The 18,817-nt window shown below is 63.3% G+C and overlaps 3 protein-coding genes across 5 annotated transcripts; all 3 read left to right on the top strand.

Moving 5' to 3' along the window:
- The first annotated feature begins 83 nt into the window (after window positions 1-83).
- RNF166 (ring finger protein 166) lies at window positions 84-6,476 on the top strand. Of its 2 annotated transcripts, XR_012057819.1 has the most exons (7): window positions 84-295; window positions 1,748-1,904; window positions 2,287-2,399; window positions 2,614-2,728; window positions 3,499-3,606; window positions 4,345-4,534; window positions 5,129-6,476. XR_012057819.1 is itself a non-coding variant. In XM_030282163.4 (6 exons), the coding sequence occupies exons 1-6, from the start codon at window positions 129-131 to the stop codon at window positions 4,408-4,410; spliced, it is 726 nt and encodes a 241-aa protein (XP_030138023.1). In that variant the 5' UTR covers window positions 84-128; the 3' UTR covers window positions 4,411-6,476. The 2 variants fall into 2 exon arrangements, 1 of the variants encoding a protein (XP_030138023.1); XM_030282163.4 differs by having other exon boundaries at window positions 4,345-6,476.
- Window positions 6,477-6,979: 503 nt separating this feature from the next.
- On the top strand, window positions 6,980-12,931 carry MVD (mevalonate diphosphate decarboxylase). Of its 2 annotated transcripts, XM_030282157.4 has the most exons (10): window positions 6,980-7,135; window positions 7,600-7,670; window positions 7,898-8,012; window positions 8,553-8,696; window positions 10,565-10,764; window positions 10,850-10,924; window positions 11,564-11,782; window positions 11,863-11,978; window positions 12,061-12,169; window positions 12,686-12,931. In XM_030282157.4, exons 1-10 carry the CDS (start codon window positions 7,066-7,068, stop codon window positions 12,764-12,766), a joined length of 1,200 nt encoding a protein of 399 aa, XP_030138017.4. In that variant the 5' UTR covers window positions 6,980-7,065; the 3' UTR covers window positions 12,767-12,931. The 2 variants fall into 2 exon arrangements, with proteins under 2 accessions (XP_030138017.4, XP_072790604.1); XM_072934503.1 differs by lacking the exon at window positions 8,553-8,696.
- A 994-nt stretch (window positions 12,932-13,925) lies between these two features.
- On the top strand, window positions 13,926-18,413 carry CYBA (cytochrome b-245 alpha chain). Its single transcript, XM_030282164.4, has 6 exons — window positions 13,926-14,618; window positions 15,708-15,777; window positions 16,804-16,878; window positions 17,021-17,104; window positions 17,180-17,261; window positions 17,499-18,413. Exons 1-6 carry the CDS (start codon window positions 14,561-14,563, stop codon window positions 17,676-17,678), a joined length of 549 nt encoding a protein of 182 aa, XP_030138024.3. The 5' UTR covers window positions 13,926-14,560; the 3' UTR covers window positions 17,679-18,413.
- Window positions 18,414-18,817: the final 404 nt, after the last annotated feature.

Here is an 18,817-nt window from a genome sequence, read left to right as displayed (position 1 = left end):
CACTCGTCCCTCACTCGGCTCCTCCCGGCCCCGCTCGGCTCCTCCCGGCCCGCCGCGTCCCGCCGTGTCCCGGTGCGCTCCCGTCGCGCGGCGATGACGCGCAGGCGACGCTCGGTGACGCGGCCGCCATGTTCCGGAGCCTGCTGGTGGCGGCGGCGCAGCGGCCGCAGGGCCCGGCCGGGCCCCCCCGCGCCGCCCCCGGTGCCGCGGCCGAGGCGCTGGAGGCGCAGTTCAGCTGCCCCATCTGCCTCGAGGTTTTCCACCGCGCCGTCGGCATCGCGGGCTGCGGCCACACGTGAGACGGGGCCCGGGCGGGGGTGGTGGGGACCCCCGGTATGAGCCGGTCCCGGGGACGGGCGGGACGCGGGGCTGGGCGCTGTGCCCGCTGTGGGGTTCTTGGGGCGCTCTGCGCTGAGCCCAGCCGGTACCGGGACCCCCGGCCCACACCGGGCATGGTTCGGTACCGGGACCCCCGGCCCACACCGGGGATGGTTCGGTACCGGATGGTTCTATAACGGGACCCCCGGCTCACACCAGGGTTGGTTCGGTACCGGGACCCCCGGCTCACACCGGGGACGGTTCGGTACCGGGACCCCCGGCTCACACCGGGGATGGTTCGGTACCGGATGGTTCTGTAACAGGACCCCAGGCCCACACCGGGGATGGTTGGGTACCGGGACTCCCCTCTCAGCCCCGGTCAGTACCGGGCCCTGGTCCCATCCCACGGCGGGATCCCCATCCCACCCCTTCCTCAGCTCCCAGACCCGGCTGCTGCCCCAGGACCCCCGACCCTTGCCCCCGTGTCCCCCCAGCATTTCGGGGTCACCCTGATCCTTTCCCACCGGATTTTGGGGCCGTTCCCGAGGGGCTGGGGCTGTTTGGGGCTCCAGCACCCCCTCTCTGCTTCTCTGGGGCTGGGGGCGATTCCCGACCCCTCCACCATCCCCTGTCCTCGCTCCCCCGACAGTGGCAGAGCCTTTGGGGTGTTTCATTCCCTGTTCCTGCTGAATTCCGGGATAATCCCGTTTTGGGGACCTTTGCCTCCTGCCTTCCTTTGTCTCCTCCGGGCTGCTGGGATTCCCTCGCTGGTGGGGATGGAAGGACCTTGGGATGAGCTGATCCTGCCTGGCCTGGGTGCCCAGCACTGACCTGGGCTCCTTTCCAGTCCAGCCTTGGAGCAGGGAATTGTCTGAGCCTGCAGGAGCTCCCTGGGGACTCACCTGCTCCCAGTTCTCCCAGTTCTCCCAGTAAGGATGCTGATCCCTGTGATGCCCCGAGAGGCTACCCAGGACAGAGGCTAAACAAAGGAAAAGGATTAAAATAGGGATTTATTAAAAAGGCAGTACAAGAGCCAAGATGGACTCTGAGCCACAAATTGTCACACTTTTATAAGTTTTGGTTCATTTCCATATTGGGGTTAATTATCCAGTCACAGCTGCAGGTGGTGCAGTCCCATCCTCCCAGATTGCTCTCAATTCCCTGTTGTTTGGATTTTTTGGGCCTTTTTGTTGTTTACACTTTTTGGGTCTGAAGCAGAGCGGTGTCCTTGGTTCTGGGGCTGGAACAGGATTGTTCAGTGTGCCTGAGCTGTGAGGAGAGCTGCTGACACTTTGTGTGGAGTTCTGAGTTATTTCCCAATCTGAAAATTGCTAAAACTGCTAAAAAGCTGAACCCATCACCTGTTTTTTGCGGGAGTGGGGTGCCCTGCGGGGATCCTGCTGTGCTCAGGGCTGCCCTGTGCCCCCAGGTTTTGTGGGGAATGCCTGCAGCCCTGCCTGCAGGTGCCCTCCCCGCTGTGCCCGCTCTGCCGCGTGCCCTTCGATCCCAAAAAGGTGGAGAAGGCTTCCAGCCTGGAGAAGCAGCTCTCGTCCTACAAGGCTCCCTGCAGAGGCTGCAGCAAGAAGGTAAAAGCTGCCTGTCCCCATTGTCCCCATTGTCCCCATTGTCCCCATCCTCCTCTGGAATGTGTCCAGAGAAGGGAACAGAGCTGAGGAAAGCTGGGGAAGGGTGGAGGGAGGCTCAGCCTGGAGAAAAGTTGTCTCAGGAGGGACCTTCTGGCTCTGCACAGAATGGGACAGTCAGGGTGGGTCAGGCTCTGGTCCCAGGGGACAGGAACAGAACCTCTGGTGATCTCTTCAGCCCCAAATTTCCATCCTGCGAGGAAGGACGGGTGGCTGCAGCATTCCACAGGGAGCAGAGGTCACACCCAGCTCAGCTGAGCTCCTATCCTGGCTCCTGGCCGGTGTTCCTGCACCTCCAGGAATGTTTCTTGTCCTCCTCCTGCAGGTGACCCTGGCCAAAATGCGCTCTCACGTCTCGTCCTGCGCCAAGGTGCAGGAGCAGATGGCCAACTGCCCCAAGTTTGTTCCAGTTGTTCCCACATCCCAGCCTATTCCCAGGTAGGGAAACGTGGCCCTCCTTGCATGCCCCAAAATCCAGGTTTGTGTTCCTGGGAGGAAGAGCAGCACCTTTTTCCCTCCTGGCACTGCTGCTCCGGGTTCTGGAGCGTAGGGTGGGATGAAGGCTCCACCAGAGCGGGGAGGGGGCTGGGCTGGCTGCTGCTGTGTTAGTTTGGAATGAACCAGGATCTGAGCTCCTCCTGGCTCTCCCCAGCAACATTCCCAACCGCTCCACCTTCGTGTGTCCGTACTGCGGCGCGCGGAACCTGGACCAGCAGGAGCTGCTGAAGCACTGCATGGAGAACCACCGCAACGACCCCAACAGAGTGGTGAGTGCTGCGTGCCATGCTCCGGGCTCCAGCCACTCCCTGCAGCGCCCCGGGGGTGTGTGTGCAGGCACAGCTGTGCTCCAGCTGCTCTAATCCCTCTGCGAGGTGGGGGTCTGTCCCTGCTTTGGAATGAGCTGCCTCCATCCCCCTGTTCCTGCAAACCAGGTGGTACTGGATCTCCTCTGTCTGTTCCCTCTGGGTTGACCAAGGTAGGGGACTTGGGATCTTCAGCACAGGAAGGACCTGGAGCTGATGGAGTAGCTCCAGAGGAGATCACCAAGTTGGTCAGAGGGCTGGAGCAGCTCCAGAGGAGATCACCAAGTTGGTCAGAGGGCTGGAGCAGCTCCAGAGGAGATCACCAAGTTGGTCAGAGGGCTGGAGCAGCTCTTCTATGAGGGAGAGGCTGAGAAAATTGGGGTTGTTCAGCCTGGAAAAGAGAAGCTTCAGGGAGACCTAACTCTGACCTTCCAGGACCTTCAGGAAAGGTGGAGGAAGACTGTTGACAAGGGCCTGGAGTGACAGGACAAGGGGGATTGGATCCAAACTGCCAGAAAATTGGTTTGGGTTGGATATTAGGGAGAAATCTTTCCCTGTGAGGGTGGGCAGGCCCTGGCACAGGTTCCCAGAGCAGCTGTGGCTGCCCCTGGATCCCTGGCAGTGCCCAAGGCCAGGCTGGAAGGGGTTGGAGCCTGTCAGAGGAGGGGCAGAACTCCTCTCTCTGGCAGGTCCCTGTGCAGGTGCCACCATTCCGTGTCCGTGTGTCCCCACAGGTGTGCCCAGTGTGCTCGGCCATGCCCTGGGGGGATCCCAGCTACAAGAGTGCCAACTTCCTGCAGCACCTGCTCCACAGGCACAAGTTCTCCTACGACACCTTCGTGGTGAGTGTCAGCCTGAATTAAAAAAGGGGGACCCCCCTCCCCGTGTTCTGTGCCAAAGGAGGTGAAACCAGCCCTTCACGGGGTACACGTGTCCCACCCATGAGACCCCCACACCCACCAGGGTGTCCTCACACACCAGGAGGAGAAGGGATTGTACCTGTGCTCCACAGAATGGGTTTTTCCATGGAACTCTTCCCCTGAGGAATTGTAACAAAAAACTCCCTTTTCTTGGAGGTTTTGGGAGCAGGGGGTGGGACCAGCCCTGCCCCAGGGTTTTGGGGGGTCCCTGACCCCTCCTGTGTGGGGGGCAGTTGTGATGGCTCAGCCTTGGCCTCAGGGGAGGCTCTGTTCCCATCCTGCTTTCATTGGAGAGATGTCAGGGAAAAGAACCTCCAGGCATTTTCAGAGGAATATCCTGACTTCAGGAGTTGGATAAACCCGACCTGGAGCTCTGCAAAAACCCCTGGCCTTGCTGGAAAGCTTCACCCTTTGGCCTCAGCTTGTGTGGGCACGTTCCATCCCTCCTGGCAGGGGTGGGATCCCAGGCAGGAGAGGGATGTGGGCACAGGGGACACCCCGAAGAGCACGGGTGCCACTCCTGGGATCCGTGTGCCACTCCTGGGATCCGTGTGCCACAGGAATAGAGGCTCCGTGGCATGGGAGCGGGCAGGGCTCTGTGGGCACAGAGCTGTGCCCTGGCTGTGCCAGCTCTCCTGAGCTGCCCTGGTTCCTTTTCAGGATTACAACATCGACGAGGAGGCGGCGTTGCAGGCAGCCCTGGCTCTGTCCCTCTCTGAGAACTGAGGCTGATCCCTCTCCCTGCCCTGGCTCCTTCTGGACACTGCAGGAACCCTCCGGAGCCCCACTCTGTTCCCACTGCAATTCCCACCTTGTTTGAGAAGGTGGAGGAGCCTCTTCAGCTGTCACAGTGAGTGAGCAGAGAGCTCTGGAGCAGGGCTGGGATCAATCCTTGGATTGGAATTTAATATCTGTGTTGGGAGCATAGCCCTGTGTCCAGATCTATTTATTGTTAGATGCTTTTTGGCACACTCGTCCCTGCTCTCTGCTGCAGCAGAACAGGTACCTGGAACTGATGGACTGGATGCCAAACCCCCTCACTTGGGACTGGAATCAGCCACATCCTTTTAAAAAGGAGAAAGGCAGCACGGAGCATCTTTTTTTAAACTCTCCAAGGATTTTTTTTCTAGAGATGTCAGGCTGTCCTGACCCCCATGCTGGAGGCTGGAGCTGCCTCCTTCAGCTGGATCCCAGGATGAGACTGAGCAGTGCTTCAGAGGAGCCCTGGAGGATGGCATCCAGCACCCAGGGAATCCTCCCCTTCCTCGTTTTGTACTGGCTCTTGGGACACCAAATCCTTGCCTTTTTCTACACAAAACGAAGCCTTTTCCACGTTTTCTAGAGCGGGGTCAGAAGCTGTTCCCCTTCACTCTGCAATATCTGCCACCCTGGACAAGAGTATTTTTATGGAACACGATGAAGAAAGTTTTTATTTTTTACACAGATAACCCAAGCAAACCAACACGTGGATTGGGAATGGGGCAGGAGCTGGATCCCGGAGCGGCAGGTCGGACTCTGAGGTGGGGGAAGTGCAGGGGTCTCTCTGGGCCTTCCCTGGATCTCTCTGGGCCTTCCCTGGATCTCTCTGGGCCTTCCCTGGATCTCTCTGGGCCTTCCCTGGATCTCTCTGGGCCTTCCCTGGATCTCTCTGGGCCTTCCCTGGATCTCTCTGGGCCTTTCCCTTCCCTCCCCTGCCTGTGAGGGAGCAGGCAGGATGGTTGGGTTGGATCCAGGTGCTGGTTGCCCATGGATTGGCTGTCCATGCAGGATCCCAGCCCCAAGCTCCCCCCAGAAATCAGGGATTGCATCTCCCTGTGGCAGTCCCTCCCTGGGAACATCCTGGTGACTCCTGTCCCTTCCTCTCAGCCCTGCCTGCTGCTGCTGGGGTTGGCTCTGGAGGACTGGCAGGGGCTGGCAGGGAGATGGCACCAGGTGAGCCTGAGGGAGGAGGTGATTCCCGAGAGCCTTCCTGCAGGATTTGCAGGGAAAGGGTGGGAGAGGCCCCCTCTGCATCTCCCAGCTCGAAGAATTCCTGAGCTTTATCCCAAACCTGCCTCCAGCTCTGCTCTAGCAATACTGGCTTAGGGTTTATTCTGGTTTTCATAGTCCTGGATGATTTTGGGATGGTGCAGGGAGCCCTCAGCTCCCCTGGCAGGGCAGGGAAAGGGCTGGAGCTGCCCCGCTGCCCTTTCTGGAGCCAGGCCAGTGAGGAGGGGTGGGATCTTCTCTTACCTGCCCAGCATTGCTGGCACCTGGAGGATGTTCCTGATGGGATGGGGAGAGCACTGGCATCTTCCAGGAGGGACCTGGGAGTGTTTCCCTGTCCTGTGCTCAGCTGGGAGCCTCAGCTGCTGGAGCAGCCTCTGTGAGAGCTCGGTGCTGTTAACCTCGGGCTGCTCCCCTCTCTTCTCCTCCTGCTTCTCCTTTTTGCCCCACAGAGACAGAGCAGGGGCAGCAAGAGCTGCTTTTGTAAAGCACTTTAAGGCCCTGGGTGTGAGGGGCCACACCAGGCTGTGCCAGGGATCCTTTTCTGTGCCAGGGATCCTCTCTGTGCCAGGGATCCCTCCCTGTGCCAGGGATCCCTCTCTGTGCCAGGGATCCCTCTCTGTGCCAGGGATCCCTCCCTGTGCCAGGGATCCACAGATCCCACTGGCCGTGCCCACCAGTGCGTCGCCCACCACTTTTTTGCATAATTAGAACTTTTAACGAGCTGTCCTGTTTTTTGGAGAGGAATGAACTCAATGACGTATTTGTAGCAAACCATTTTTTCTCAATAAAGGCAGTTTCATCCAGGTGTGGCCCCTGGGGTGGGGGGGAGCACTGGGGGGATACTGGGAGCACTGGGGCAGTACTGGGAGCACTGGGATACAGTGATCCTGAAGGCTCTGGGAACACTCCAAGAGTACTGGGGACAGTTGGAGACCTGAGGTGTGAGGGTGACAGGGATTTTGGGAGCACTGGGGTGCTACTGGGAGCACTGGGGTACTGGGGTGGTACTGGGAGCACTGGGGTACTGGGAGCACTGTAAAACTGGGGTATTGGGGCACTGGGGTACTGGGAGCACTGTAAAACTGGGGGTATTGGGGCACTGGGGTGGTACTGGGAGCACTGGGATACCGGAACTCTGGGATATTGGGAGCACTGGGACGGTACTGGGAGCACCGGGAGCATCTGCGCATGCGCAGGTATTGCCCAATTCAAAAATGGCGCCCCTCAGGCCCAGCCCAGCGCTCTCAGTGGGCGGGGCCGGCCGTGGTCCGATCGCTGCCATTGGCTGTTGGGAACCAGCGCCGCGCTCTCGACCAATGGCGAGGCGGGGCCCGCCGCAGGCCACGGTGACGTGCGTGGCGCGGGGGCGGGCCCTGAGGGCGGGCGGCAGCGATGGCGGCGGAGCGCGGGCTGGCCATGGCGACCTGCACGGCCCCGGTGAACATCGCCGTGATCAAATACTGTGAGTGCCGGGCTCGGCCGGGCCGGGCGGCACTGCGAGCCGCGGGGGTATCGGCTGCGGGCCGGGCTGGGCGCGCCGCGCTGTGTCCTCGCTTGCCGGGCAGTGCCGTGCCGTGCCGTGCCGTGCCAAGCTCTGCTGTGCCATGCTTTGCTTTGTGTCCGTCAGTGCCATTCGGAGCTGTTCTGTGCTGCTCCTAGTCGTGCCGTGCTGTGCCGTGCCATTCCTGGCCGTGCCATTCCTGGCTGTGCCATTCCTGGCTGTTCCGTGCCATTCCTGGCTGTTCCGTGCCATTCCTGCCTGTTCCGTGCCATTCCTGCCTGTTCCGTGCCATTCCCGGCTGTTCTGTTCCGTGCCTTGCTGTGTCCATCAGTGCCATCAAACTTCCATGCCATTCCTAGCCATGCCATGCCATTCCAAGCCGTGCCATGCCATTCCAAGCCGTGCCATGCCGTGCTCTCTTGCAGGGGGTAAGCGTGACACCGACCTCATCCTGCCCATCAACTCCTCCCTGAGCGTGACACTGCACCAGGACCAGGTGGGTCAGCACCAGCACCGGCTTTAGGACCAGATTTAGGACCAGGACCAGCTTTAGGACCAGGACCAGCTTTAGGACCAGGACCATGTTCAGGACCAGGACCAGCTTTAGGACCAGGACCATGTTCAGGACCAGGACCAGGTTCAGGATCAGGACCAGCTTTAGGACCAGGACAGGTTTAGGGTCAGCCCCCAGGGGTGCTGAGCCCCTTCCCTCTCTCCCCACAGCTCAGGACCACCACGACGGCGGCCGCCAGCCGGGATTTCACGGAGGACCGGCTGTGGCTCAACGGGAAGGAGGTGGATGTGGGGCACCCGCGGGTCCAGGCCTGTCTGCGCGAGGGTGAGTGTCCCCTGCCCGGGGGTGTCCCCGCTGTCCCCTGTCCCCGCTGTCCCTGGTGTCCCCTGTCCCCCCTGTCCCCGCCTGTCCCCTGTCCCTGTTGTACCCTACTGACCTCTGTCTCCCCTGTCCCCGCTGTCCCTGGTGTCCCCTGTCCCCCCTGTCTCCATTGTCCCCTGTCCCTGGTGTCCCCTTACCCCATTGTCCCTGTTGTCTCTGTCCCCGACCGCGCTGTCCCCGCTGTCCCTGTCCCCGCTGTCCCTGTCCCCGCTGTCCCTGTCCCTGCTGTCCCTGACCCCACTGTCCCAGACCCCTCTGTTCCCGCTGTCCCCTCTGTCCCCGACCCCTCTGACCCCTCTGTCCCTGACCCCGCTGTCCTTGCTGACCCCGCTGTCCATGTTCCCGCTGTCCCCTCTGTCCCCGACCCCTCTGACCCCTCTGTCCCTGTCCCCTCTGACCCCGACCCTGCTGTCCCCGCTGTCCCCAACCCTGTCCCTGTCCCCGCTGTCCCCAACCCTGTCCCCGACCCCGCTGTCCCCGCAGTGCGGCGCCTGGCGCGGAAGCGCCGCGGGGGCGGTGAGGACGCGGCTGCGCTCAGCCTTTCCTACAAAATCCACATCGCCTCAGAGAACAACTTCCCCACGGCCGCCGGGCTCGCCTCGTCTGCCGCCGGCTACGCCTGCCTGGGTGCGTGTGGGGCCTGGGTGCGTGTGGGGCCTGGGTGCGTGTGTGTGGGGCCTGGGTGCGTGTGGGGCCTGGCTGCGTGTGGGGCCTGGCTGCGTGTGGGGCCTGGCTGCGTGTGGGGCCTGGGTGTGTGTGGGGCCTGGGTGTGTGTGGGGCCTGGCTGCGTGTGGGGCCTGGCTGCGTGTGGGGCCTGGCTGCGTGTGGGGCCTGGCTGCGTGTGGGGCCTGGGTGTGTGTGGGGCCTGGCTGCGTGTGTGTGGGGCCTGGGTGCGTGTGGGGCCTGGGTGTGTGTGGGGCCTGGGTGTGTGTGGGGCCTGGCTGCGTGTGGGGCCGGCCCTCCCCTGTCCCCTCCTGCCCTGCCAGGGTGACAGGGCTGTCCCCTTGCTGCCACCTGTCCCCTGCCCGTGGCAGTGTGGCCTGGAGGGTGCTGGGAGGGGGTGGCTGGGCTGTCCCCTCTGGTTGTGCCAGCTGTCCCCTCTGCTTGTCCCCTCAATGCCAGCGCTGGCCCAGCTCTGTGGTGGCACTGGGAGAGGTGACAAGGCTGTCCCCTCAGTGTCAGCACTGGCCCAGCTCTATGATAGCACCATGAGGGGTGACAGGGCTGTCCCCTCTGTCTGTCCCCTCAGTGCCAGCGCTGGCCCGGCTCTGTGGCAGCAGCAGGAGGGTGACGGGGCTGTCCCTGTCCCTTCAGTGTCAGCGCTGGCCCGGCTCTGTGGCAGCAGCAGGAGGGTGACAGGGCTGTCCCTGTCCCCGCAGTGTCAGCACTGGCCCAGCTCTGTGGTGGCACTGGGAGAGGTGACAAGGTTGTCCCCTCAGTGCCAGCGCTGGTCCAGCTCTGTGGTGGCACTGGGAGAGAGGACAGCCTTGTCACCTCTCTCAGTGCTGGCTCAGCTATGTGGTTGCAGCAGGAGGGGTGACAGGGCTGTCCCTGTCCCTGCAGTGTCAGCAGTGGCCCAGCTCTGTGGTGGCACTGGGAAGGGTGACAGGGCTGTCCCCTCAGTGCCAGTGCTGGCCCAGCTGTGTGGCAGCAGCAGGAGGGTGACAGGGCTGTCCCTGTCCCCTCAGTGCCAGCACTGGTCCAGCTCTTAGATAGCACCATGAGGGGTGATGGGGCTGTCCCCTCTGTCTGTCCCCTCAGTGCCAGCGCTGGCCTGGCTCTGTGGCAGCAGCAGGAGGGTGACGGGGCTGTCCCTGTCCCCTCAGTGTCAGTGCTGGCCCAGCTCTGTGGCAGCACCAGGAGGGGTGACAGGGCTGTCCCTGTCCCATCAGTGTCAGTGCTGGCCCGGCTCTGTGGCAGCAGCAGGAGGGTGACGGGGCTGTCCCTGTCCCCTCAGTGTCAGCACTGGCCCGGCTCTGTGGCAGCAGCAGGAGGGTGATGGGGCTGTCCCCTCTGCCTGTCCCCTCAGTGCCAGCGCTGGCCCAGCTCTGTGGCAGCAGCAGGAGGGTGACAGGGCTGTCCCTGTCCCCTCAGTGCCAGCGCTGTCCCAGCTCTGTGACAGCAATGGGAGGGGTGACAGGGCTGTCCCTGTCCCCTCAGTGTCAGCACTGGCCCAGCTCTATGATACCACCATGAGGGGTGACAGGGCTGTCCCCTCTGCTTGTCCCCTCAGTGCCAGCACTGGCCCGGCTCTGTGGCAGCAATGGGAGGGGTGACAGGGCTGTCCCTGTCCCCTCAGTGCCAGCACTGGCCCGGCTCTGTGGCAGCAATGGGAGGGGTGACAGGGCTGTCCCTGTCCCTTCAGTGCCAGCGCTGGCCCGGCTCTGTGGCAGCAGCAGGAGGGTGACAGGGCTGTCCCTGTCCCTTCAGTGCCAGCGCTGGCCCGGCTCTGTGGCAGCAGCAGGAGGGTGACGGGGCTGTCCCTGTCCCCGCAGTGTCGGCGCTGGCCCGGCTCTATGGGCTGGAGGAGGAGCTGTCCGAGGTGGCCCGGCGGGGCTCGGGCAGTGCCTGTCGCAGCATGTTCGGTGGCTTCGTGCAGTGGCAGCGCGGGGAGCGCCCCGATGGCACCGACAGCCTGGCCCTGCAGGTGGCCCCTGAGACGCACTGGCCGGAGCTCCGCGTCCTCGTCCTGGTGGTGAGGGGCTGGCAGGGGATTTGGGGGGGATCTGGGACTCGGGGGGCTCAGCAGGGGCCGTGTCCCAGTGGCTGTGCCCCCCCAGGTCAGTGGGGAGAAGAAGCCGGTGGGCAGCACGGCGGGCATGCAGACCAGCGTGGAGACCAGTCCCCTGCTGAAGGTAGGGGGACATGGGACTCGTCCCCTTTCCCTTGGAATGGGGCTGGACGGGGTGCAGTGACCCCCAGAGGGTCATGCTGCTGTGGGTGTCACCAAACTGGGGGTACAGTGACCTTCCTGCTGTGGGTATCCCCAGATTTGGGGTGACCACCACCCACCTGTTGTGAATGTCACTAAACTGGGGTGGCCACAACCTGCCTGGTGGAGTTGTCACTGATTTGGGGTGACCGTGACCCTCCTGCCATGGGTGTCACTAAACTGGGGAGATTTGGGGTGACCACGACCCTCCTGCCATGGGTGTCACTAAACTGGGGAGATTTGGGGTGACCACGACCCTCCTGCCATGGGTGCCACTAAACTGGGGTGGCCACAACCTTCCTGCTGGTGTTGCCACTGATTTGGGGTGACCGTGACCCTCCTGCCATGGGTGTCACTAAATTGGGGTGGCCACAACCTTCCTGCTGGGGTTGTCACTGATTTGGGGTGACCGTGACCCTCCTGCCATGGGTGCCACTAAACTGGGGTGATTTGGGGTGACCGTGACCCTCCTGCCATGGGTGTCACTAAATTGGGGTGGCCACAACCTTCCTTCTTGGGGTGTCACCGCTGTGTGCCGATGGTGACCCCCCTGCCGTGACAGCACCGGGCAGAGGTGGTGGTCCCCGAGCGCCTGGCCCAGATGATGCAGCACATCCAGGAGCGGGACTTTGAGGGCTTTGGCCAGCTGGCCATGAGGGACAGCAACCAGTTCCACGCCACCTGCCTGGACACCTTCCCGCCCATCTTCTACCTGACGGACGTGTCGCGCCACATCATCGCGCTGGTGCACCGCTACAACGCCCACCACGGCCACACCAAGGTACCCACGGGGTCCCAGGGAGGCTGCCCCAGCACTGTGACCCTGCCCCGGGTCCCCACGTCCCCTCGATGCCACCTCAGGTCGCCTACACCTTCGACGCCGGCCCCAACGCCGTCATCTTCGCGCTGGCCGACGCCGTGGCCGAGTTCGTGGAGGTGGTGAGGCGCAGCTTCCCCCCCGCCGCCAACGGGGACCAGTAAGGGACCCCCGCTCCCGGCTGGGGAGGGTGGGGGTGCTGGGGACAGCACGGGGACTGAGCGCTGCCCCCCGTGCCGCAGGTTTGTGCGGGGGCTGCCCGTGGGTTCAGCTGCGCTGCCACAGGAGCTGCTGGCTGCCGTGCTCGCCGAGCCCCTGCCCGGGGCTGTCCGGTACATCCTGCACACCAAGGTGAGGGACGGGGGCTGGGGACGGGGACCGGGGGGACACGGCCTCTGCGGGAGGCTCTGAGCCCATCCCTGCCCCCAGAAGGGTGGTGGGACCCCACTGCTGTGCCCAGGGGGGGTCCGGGGGGGTCCAGGACCACATCCCTGTCTCAATTCCCGGGCCCTGTCCCCATCCCCAGGGCAGGGTGCAGGGCCTTGTCCCCATCCCCAGGTGGGTATGTGGGACCCCAACCCTGTCCCCATCCCCAGGTGGGTGCGTAGGGCTCTGTCCCCATCCCCAGGTGGGTGTGTGGGACCCCAAACCTGTCCCCAGCCCCAGGTGGGTGTGTAGGGTCCTATCCCCATCCCCAGGTGGGTATGTGGGACCCCAACCCTGTCCCCATCCCCAGGTGGGTGTGTGGGACCCCATTTCTGGACATATTCCCCCTGTCACGATCCATGGGGTGACCTTTTGGGATTTGTGGGGCACAGAGCTGCCCCCCACCCGCAGCAGGTCCCTGACCCGTGTCCTGCCCCACAGCCTGGCCCTGGTCCCCAGCTGGTGGATGACCCCAGCCAGCACCTCCTGGGCGCGGATGGGCTGCCCCGGAGCCGTGCCTGACCCTGGTGACACTCTGGGACACACCGGGGGGACTCTGCCGGTGCCACCAGCAGACCTCAGGACCTGCCCCGGGCCTGCTGCAAAGCTGTCCCCAGCCCTGGGGCAGGATGTGACCCCGGGGCTGCTTTTTAATCTTCTGGAAGGAAATAGAGGATTCCTGTTCCAGTGCTGGTTTGGGCTCTCGGGATCTGTGTGTGGGGCTGGGGGGAACAGCGCCGGCCAAAATGGGGGACAGGAGATGGGGACAGTCCCTGGGGCTGACCCCTGTGTCCCTTTTGGGGCATCTCTTGTACCGTTGTCACTGATCCTGTCCCTGCAAGTGCCACATCCCCTGTCCCCTCCCTGTCCCTTGCAAGACTGGCCCTGTCTCCATCGCTCCGATGTCCCTGCTGCTGGGACCGACCCTGTCCCCCTGCACGGCCCCCATGTCCCCGGGATCCCTGTCCCCCCTGTGTCCCGGTGTCCCTGGGGGTGGCCCTGTCCCTCCAGGCCATTCCTGTCCCCCCGTGTCCCGGTGTCCCCGGGGGTGGCCCTGTCCCCGTGTGACCCCGGTGTCCCCGGGGGTGGCCGTGTCCCTCCGGGCCATTCTTGTCCCCCCTGTGTCCCGGTGTCCCCGGGGGTGGCCCTGTCCCTCCCTGTCCCCCCGTGTGACCCCGGTGTCCCCGGGGGTGGCCCTGTCCCTCCAGGCCATCCCTGTCCCCCCTGTGTCCCGGTGTCCCCGGGGGTGGCCCTGTCCCTCCGGGCCATTCCTGTCCCCCCCTGTCCCGGTGTCCCCGGGGGTGGCCCTGTCCCCCCGGGCCATTCCTGTCCCCGTGTGACCCCGGTGTCCCCCGGGAGTGGCCCTGTCCCCCCGGGCCATCCCTGTCCCCCCGTGACCCCGCCGTGACCCCGGCTCGGTGCCGTGTCCCCGCGTGGGCGTGGCCTGTGCGAAATGGGCGTGGTTACCACAAGTGGGCGTGGTGTACGAAAAGGGGCGTGGTTAGCGCGAAGGGGGCGTGGCCTGCGGGAGTAGCGCCGCGTCCGCCTTCCGGGTCGGGACCGGGCGGGCGGAGCCGAACCGTACCGGGACAGCCGGGCCCAGCGGGGCCGGGACAGCCGGGCCCAGCGGGGAAAGCAGAGCGGAGCGGGCCGGATACGAGCCGAGCAGAACCGGGCTGAGCCAAACCGGACTGGGCCTCGAGCAGCCGAAAGCGCTCGGGCCGAACCGAGCGGAACCGGGAGTACCGAACCCGCTGGGACCGAGCCGAGTGGAACCGGGAGTACCGAACCCGTTGGGACCGAGCCGAGTGGAACCGGGAGTACCGAACCCGCTGGGACCGAGCCGAGCGGAACCGGGATTACCGAACCTGCTCGGGCCGAGCGGAGCGGAACCGGGAGTACCGAGCCGAGCGGAACCGGGAGTACCGAACCCGCTGGTTCCGAACCGAGCGGAACCGAGCCGAGCGGAACCGGGAGTACCGAACCTGCTCGGGCCGAGCGGAGCAGAACCGGGAGTACCGAACCCGCTGGGACCGAGCCGAGCAGAACCGGGAGTACCGAACCCGTTCGGACCGAGCCGAGCGGAACCGGGAGTACCGAGCCGAGGGGAACCGGGAGTACCGAACCGAGCGGAACCGGGAGTACCGAACCCGTTCGGACCGAGCCGAGCAGAACCGGGAGTACCGAACCGAGCGGAACCGGGATTACCGACCCGCTAGTACCGAACCCGAGCGGAACCGGGAGTACCGAACCGAGCGGGACCGGGAGTACCGAACCCGAGCGGAACCGGGAGTACCGAGCCCGTTCGGACCGGCCATGGGGCAGATCGAGTGGGCCATGTGGGCGAACGAGCAGGCGCTCGCCGCCGGGCTCAGTGAGTGCGGGGGGCCCGGGGGGTTTTTGGGGACCCGATTTTTGGGGTGGGGGGGGTGGGGGTCCCGGTCCCACCGGGCTGGGGGTGCGGGCGGGAGGCACCGGGGACAGCCGGGAAGTCCCGGAGCCTCCGCTTCCTCCTTTTCTCTTCCTCCTCTGCCTTTTCTCTTCCTCGGTTCCGTTCTCTCCTCCTCCGGCCGCGAGGCCAAAAATCCCCCCCAGATTTTTCTGGGGTTCCCCTCAGCATCCCCCCGGCACCCCGCGAGCCCCGGTGCCCTTCCCGGGATCCGGGGGTCCCGAGTTTGGGGGGCCTCAGCTCGGGGCTGAATCCGCGGCTCTGGGGGGTTGTGTCCCGTGTTTGGGGGTTGTAGCCAGTTTGGGGGGGTTTGTGTGCCAGTTTGAGGGTTGTGTCCCGGGTTAGGGGGGTTGTGTTCCTGTTTTGGGGGGGTTGTATCCACTTTTGGGGGGTTGTGTCCCGGTTTTGTGGGTTTGTATCCCGGTTTTGGGGTTGTATCTACTTTTGGGAGGTTGTATCCAGTTTTGGGGGGGTTGTATCCCGGTTTTGGGGTTTGTATCCCGGTTTTAGGGGTTGTGTCCCGGTTCGGGGGTTGTATCCTGGTTTTGGGGGTTTGTATCCCTGTTTGGGGTTGTATCTGCTTTTGGGAGGTTGTATCCAGTTTTGGGGGTTTGTATCCCTGTTTGGGGGTTGTGTCCCGGTTTTGGGGGATTGTGTCCCGGTTTGGGGGGGGGTTGTGTCCCGGTTTTGGGGGATTGTGTCCCGGTTTGGGGGGGGGTTGTGTCCCGGTTTTGGGGGTTTGTATCCCTGTTTGGGGGTTGTATTCACTTTTGGGGGGTTGTGTCCCACTTTTGGGGGGTTGTGACCCGGTTTTGGGGGTTTGTATCCCGGTTCGGGGGTTGTGTCCCGGTTTTGGGGGTTTGTATCCCGGTTCGGGGGTTGTATCCCGGTTTTGGGGTTTGTATCCCGGTTTTGTGGGTTTGTATCCCGGTTCGGGTGTTGTGCCCGGGTTGTGCCGGGTGTCCGGGCCCGGGGGTGTCCCGGAGCGGCCCCTCCACGCCGGTGTTCCCGCAGTCCTGCTGACCGGCGGGATCGTGGCGGTGGCGGGGCAGTTCCAGGGCTGGTACTTCGCGGCCTATTCCATGTATCCTTCATTCCCGGGGCTGGGCTGCGGGAATCCCTGTCCTGGGGAGGGCTCACACCCCACACCCCACATCCCACACCCCACATCCCACATCCCACATCCCCCATCCCGCATCCCACATCCCACATCCCACATCCCACATCCCGCATCCCGCATCCCGCATCCCACATCCCACATCCCAAATCCCACATCCCACATCCTCCATCCCACATCCCCCATCCCACATCCCACATCCCATATCCCACATCCTTACCTCGCCCCGCACATCCCGTTTTTTTGGGATACACATCCCGTTTTTTGGGATGCACATCCCGTTTTTTCGGGGTGCACATCCCGTTTTTTGGGATGCACGTCCCAGTTTTTTTGGGATGCACGTCCCAGTTTTTTTGGGATGCACGTCCCGTTTTTTTGGGATGCACATCTCGTTTTTTTGGGGTGCACATCCCGTTTTTTTGGGCTGCACATCCCGTTTTTTGGGATGCACGTCCCTTTTTTTGGGATGCACATCCCGTTTTTTGGGACGCACATCCCGTTTTTTTGGGATGCACATCCCGTTTTTTGGGATGCACATCCCATTTTTTGGGATGCACATCCCGTTTTTTTGGGATGCACATCCCGTTTTTTCGGGGTGCACATCCGGTTTTTTGGGATGCCCATCCCGTTTTTTTGGGATGCACATCCCGTTTTTTGGGGTGCACATCTCGTCTTTTTGGGATGCACATCCCGTTTTTTCGGGGTGCACATCCCGTTTTTCGGGGTGCACGTCCCGTTTTTTCGGGACGCACATCCCGTTTTTTTGGGGTGCACATCCCGTTTTCTTGGGACGCACATCCTGTTTTTTTGGGATGCACATCCCTTTTTTTTCGGGGTGCACATCCCGTTTTTTTGGAATGCACATCCCATTTTTTGGGATGCACGTCCCGTTTTTTGGGGTGCACATCCCGTTTTTCGGGGTGCACATCCCCTTTTTTCGGGGTGCGGGCTGTTCCCGGTCCATGCCCCCTTTCCTTGACGCCCGGCTGGCAGCGCGGCGGGGGTTCTGGTCTGCCTGCTCGAGTACCCCAGGAGCAAACGGAAAAAGGGCTCCACCATGGAGAGGTGGTGAGTGCCGAGCCCCCCTGGGACCCCCAAACTCCGGGCTGTGGGAGCAGAGCTGGATCCCACGGGTGGGGGTTCCTCCTTGCAGAGATGGGGGTCCCTCGAGGTGGGACACCCCCAGTGACCCCGCGCTGTCACCCCACAGTGGTCAGAAGTACCTGACAGCCGTGGTGAAGCTGCTGGGGCCCCTCACCAGGAATTATTACATCCGAGCCGTCCTTCACGCCGTGTGAGTGGGGTGCAGGGTCAGGAGTGGGGCTGGGGGCCCCCCCAGCTCTCTCTGAACCCCAAATCTCTGTCCCAGCCTGGCTGTGCCTGCCGGATTCCTCCTCTCCACCATCCTGGGCACCGTCTGCCTGGGCATCGCCAGCGGCATCTACCTGCTGGTGAGTGCAGAGGGGCTTTGTGGGGCACCCCAAAACCCACGGCCCAGAGCTTCCATGTGAATTCCAGAAGCATTCCCAGGCTGGGCTGCAGCAACACCCCATCCCCATCGGGGTGAACAGGGGGGGTCACATCTCCCATCTTCCTTCCCCACTCTGCTCCCAGCTGCGCTTTCCCTGCCCCTAACAGCCCCTTTTTGGGGTGGGGGTTGTTCCATGGGGGTATTCCCCATCCCACAGGCTGCAGTCCGAGGGGAGGAGTGGAGACCCATCGAGCAGAAGCCCCGGGAGCGGCCACAAGTGGGGGGCACCATCAAGCAGCCCCCCAGCAACCCCCCGCCCCGACCACCCCCCGACGCCCGCAGGAAGCAGCCGGAGGTGGGGGGGCAGGTGAACCCCATCCCTGTGGAGGTGGAATAATGGGGGGTCCTCCTGCCCCGCTGCTCCTGCTCCTGCTTCCCAGCTGCTCCTGGGGATCCCCAAATCCCTGGGGGTGCTGAGCTCCTGCTGGGGGTCCCCCACTCCTGGTGATGCTCAGATCTGTGGGATCATCAGTTCCCCCTGGGCTCCCCCAAATTCCCAAATCTGGGGTCCCCAGCTCCTGGGCATCTCCAGATCCCCAGCAATGCTCAGCTCCCTGTAGGATCTCCGTCTCCCACAGATCCCCAGATCCCTTAAGAAGCTCAGCTCCCAAATTCCCAGTGATGGGATGCTCCTTGTGGGGTTTCCAGCCCTCGGGGGCTTCCCAGTTTCAGGAGATTCCCAAATCCCTGGGCCTGCTCAACTCCCAATGGGGTCTCCAGCTCCCAGGAACTCCCCAGCTCCTGGACCTCCCCAAATCCCTAAGAATCTTCAGCTTCCTGTGGGATCTGCAGCCCCCAAGGCCTTCCCTAAGGATCCCCCAAATCCTTGGGGAGTCTCAGCTCCCTGTGAGTCTCCAGTTCCTGGGAAACTCTGGATCCCTGGGCATGCTCAGCTCCCTGAGGGTCCCAACTCCCCGGGCACCCCCAGTTCCCTGGGGGATCCCCAAATCCCTGTGGAACTCCAGCTTTCAGGGAATCCCCAGCTCCCGGGGGGATCAGGCAGCTCTGCTCCCGCTCTCCTTGGTTTTTGTCCTTTCTGCAGTTGCTGTTGCAATAAAAAGTGGGAAAGGCAGTGGCTGCCCCTGCCTCCTGCTCCAGGGGAACCCTCCCAGTCCTGCCCTGCTCCTGGGGGGCTGGGACAGGACTGGGGAGGTGTTTTGGGGACAAACGGTGCAGTTGTGGGTAAATCCAGGATGTCGGTGTGCAGAGTATGGCCACGGCAGGGTCCCCTCCCAAAATCCTTATGGAGCCACAGTGGGGTGGATTGGGGGGGGCCCTGCACTGGGGGTGCACAGGGAGTCCCAAAGGAGCCCCCAAAACCGGGGGTAACCCCAGCAGGGAATGTGGGGAGCATTTCCCTTCCCAGTCCCACACGTGGGTGCTGCACGTTCTCCGGTACGATGTGGGTGCCAAATCCCAAATCCTTGATCCCACTGGGATCAGCAGCTGCTCCAGGTAATGCTCCAGGCCCCTCAG

This window comes from Taeniopygia guttata, chromosome 11 (genome assembly GCF_048771995.1).
Source record: "Taeniopygia guttata chromosome 11, bTaeGut7.mat, whole genome shotgun sequence".
Taxonomy (NCBI): Eukaryota; Metazoa; Chordata; class Aves; order Passeriformes; family Estrildidae; genus Taeniopygia; species Taeniopygia guttata.
Note: the sequence above shows the minus strand (reverse complement) of the source record. Positions and strands in the feature narration are given on the sequence as shown.

Bases quoted from the DNA above. Each gene is read 5' to 3' on its own strand.
- RNF166 (XM_030282163.4), top strand. From the start codon at position 129: ATGTTCCGGAGCCTGCTGGTGGCGGCGGCGCAGCGGCCGCAGGGCCCG. The intron at 2,729-3,498 runs GTGAGTGCTGCG...GTGTCCCCACAG, and splicing joins GCAACGACCCCAACAGAGTG to GTGTGCCCAGTGTGCTCGGC. The intron at 3,607-4,344 runs GTGAGTGTCAGC...GTTCCTTTTCAG, and splicing joins TCTCCTACGACACCTTCGTG to GATTACAACATCGACGAGGA.
- MVD (XM_030282157.4), top strand. From the start codon at position 7,066: ATGGCGGCGGAGCGCGGGCTGGCCATGGCGACCTGCACGGCCCCGGTG. The intron at 10,765-10,849 runs GTGAGGGGCTGG...GTGCCCCCCCAG, and splicing joins TCCGCGTCCTCGTCCTGGTG to GTCAGTGGGGAGAAGAAGCC. The intron at 11,783-11,862 runs GTACCCACGGGG...ATGCCACCTCAG, and splicing joins CCCACCACGGCCACACCAAG to GTCGCCTACACCTTCGACGC.
- CYBA (XM_030282164.4), top strand. From the start codon at position 14,561: ATGGGGCAGATCGAGTGGGCCATGTGGGCGAACGAGCAGGCGCTCGCC. The intron at 14,619-15,707 runs GTGAGTGCGGGG...GTGTTCCCGCAG, and splicing joins GGCGCTCGCCGCCGGGCTCA to TCCTGCTGACCGGCGGGATC. The intron at 16,879-17,020 runs GTGAGTGCCGAG...GTCACCCCACAG, and splicing joins GGCTCCACCATGGAGAGGTG to TGGTCAGAAGTACCTGACAG.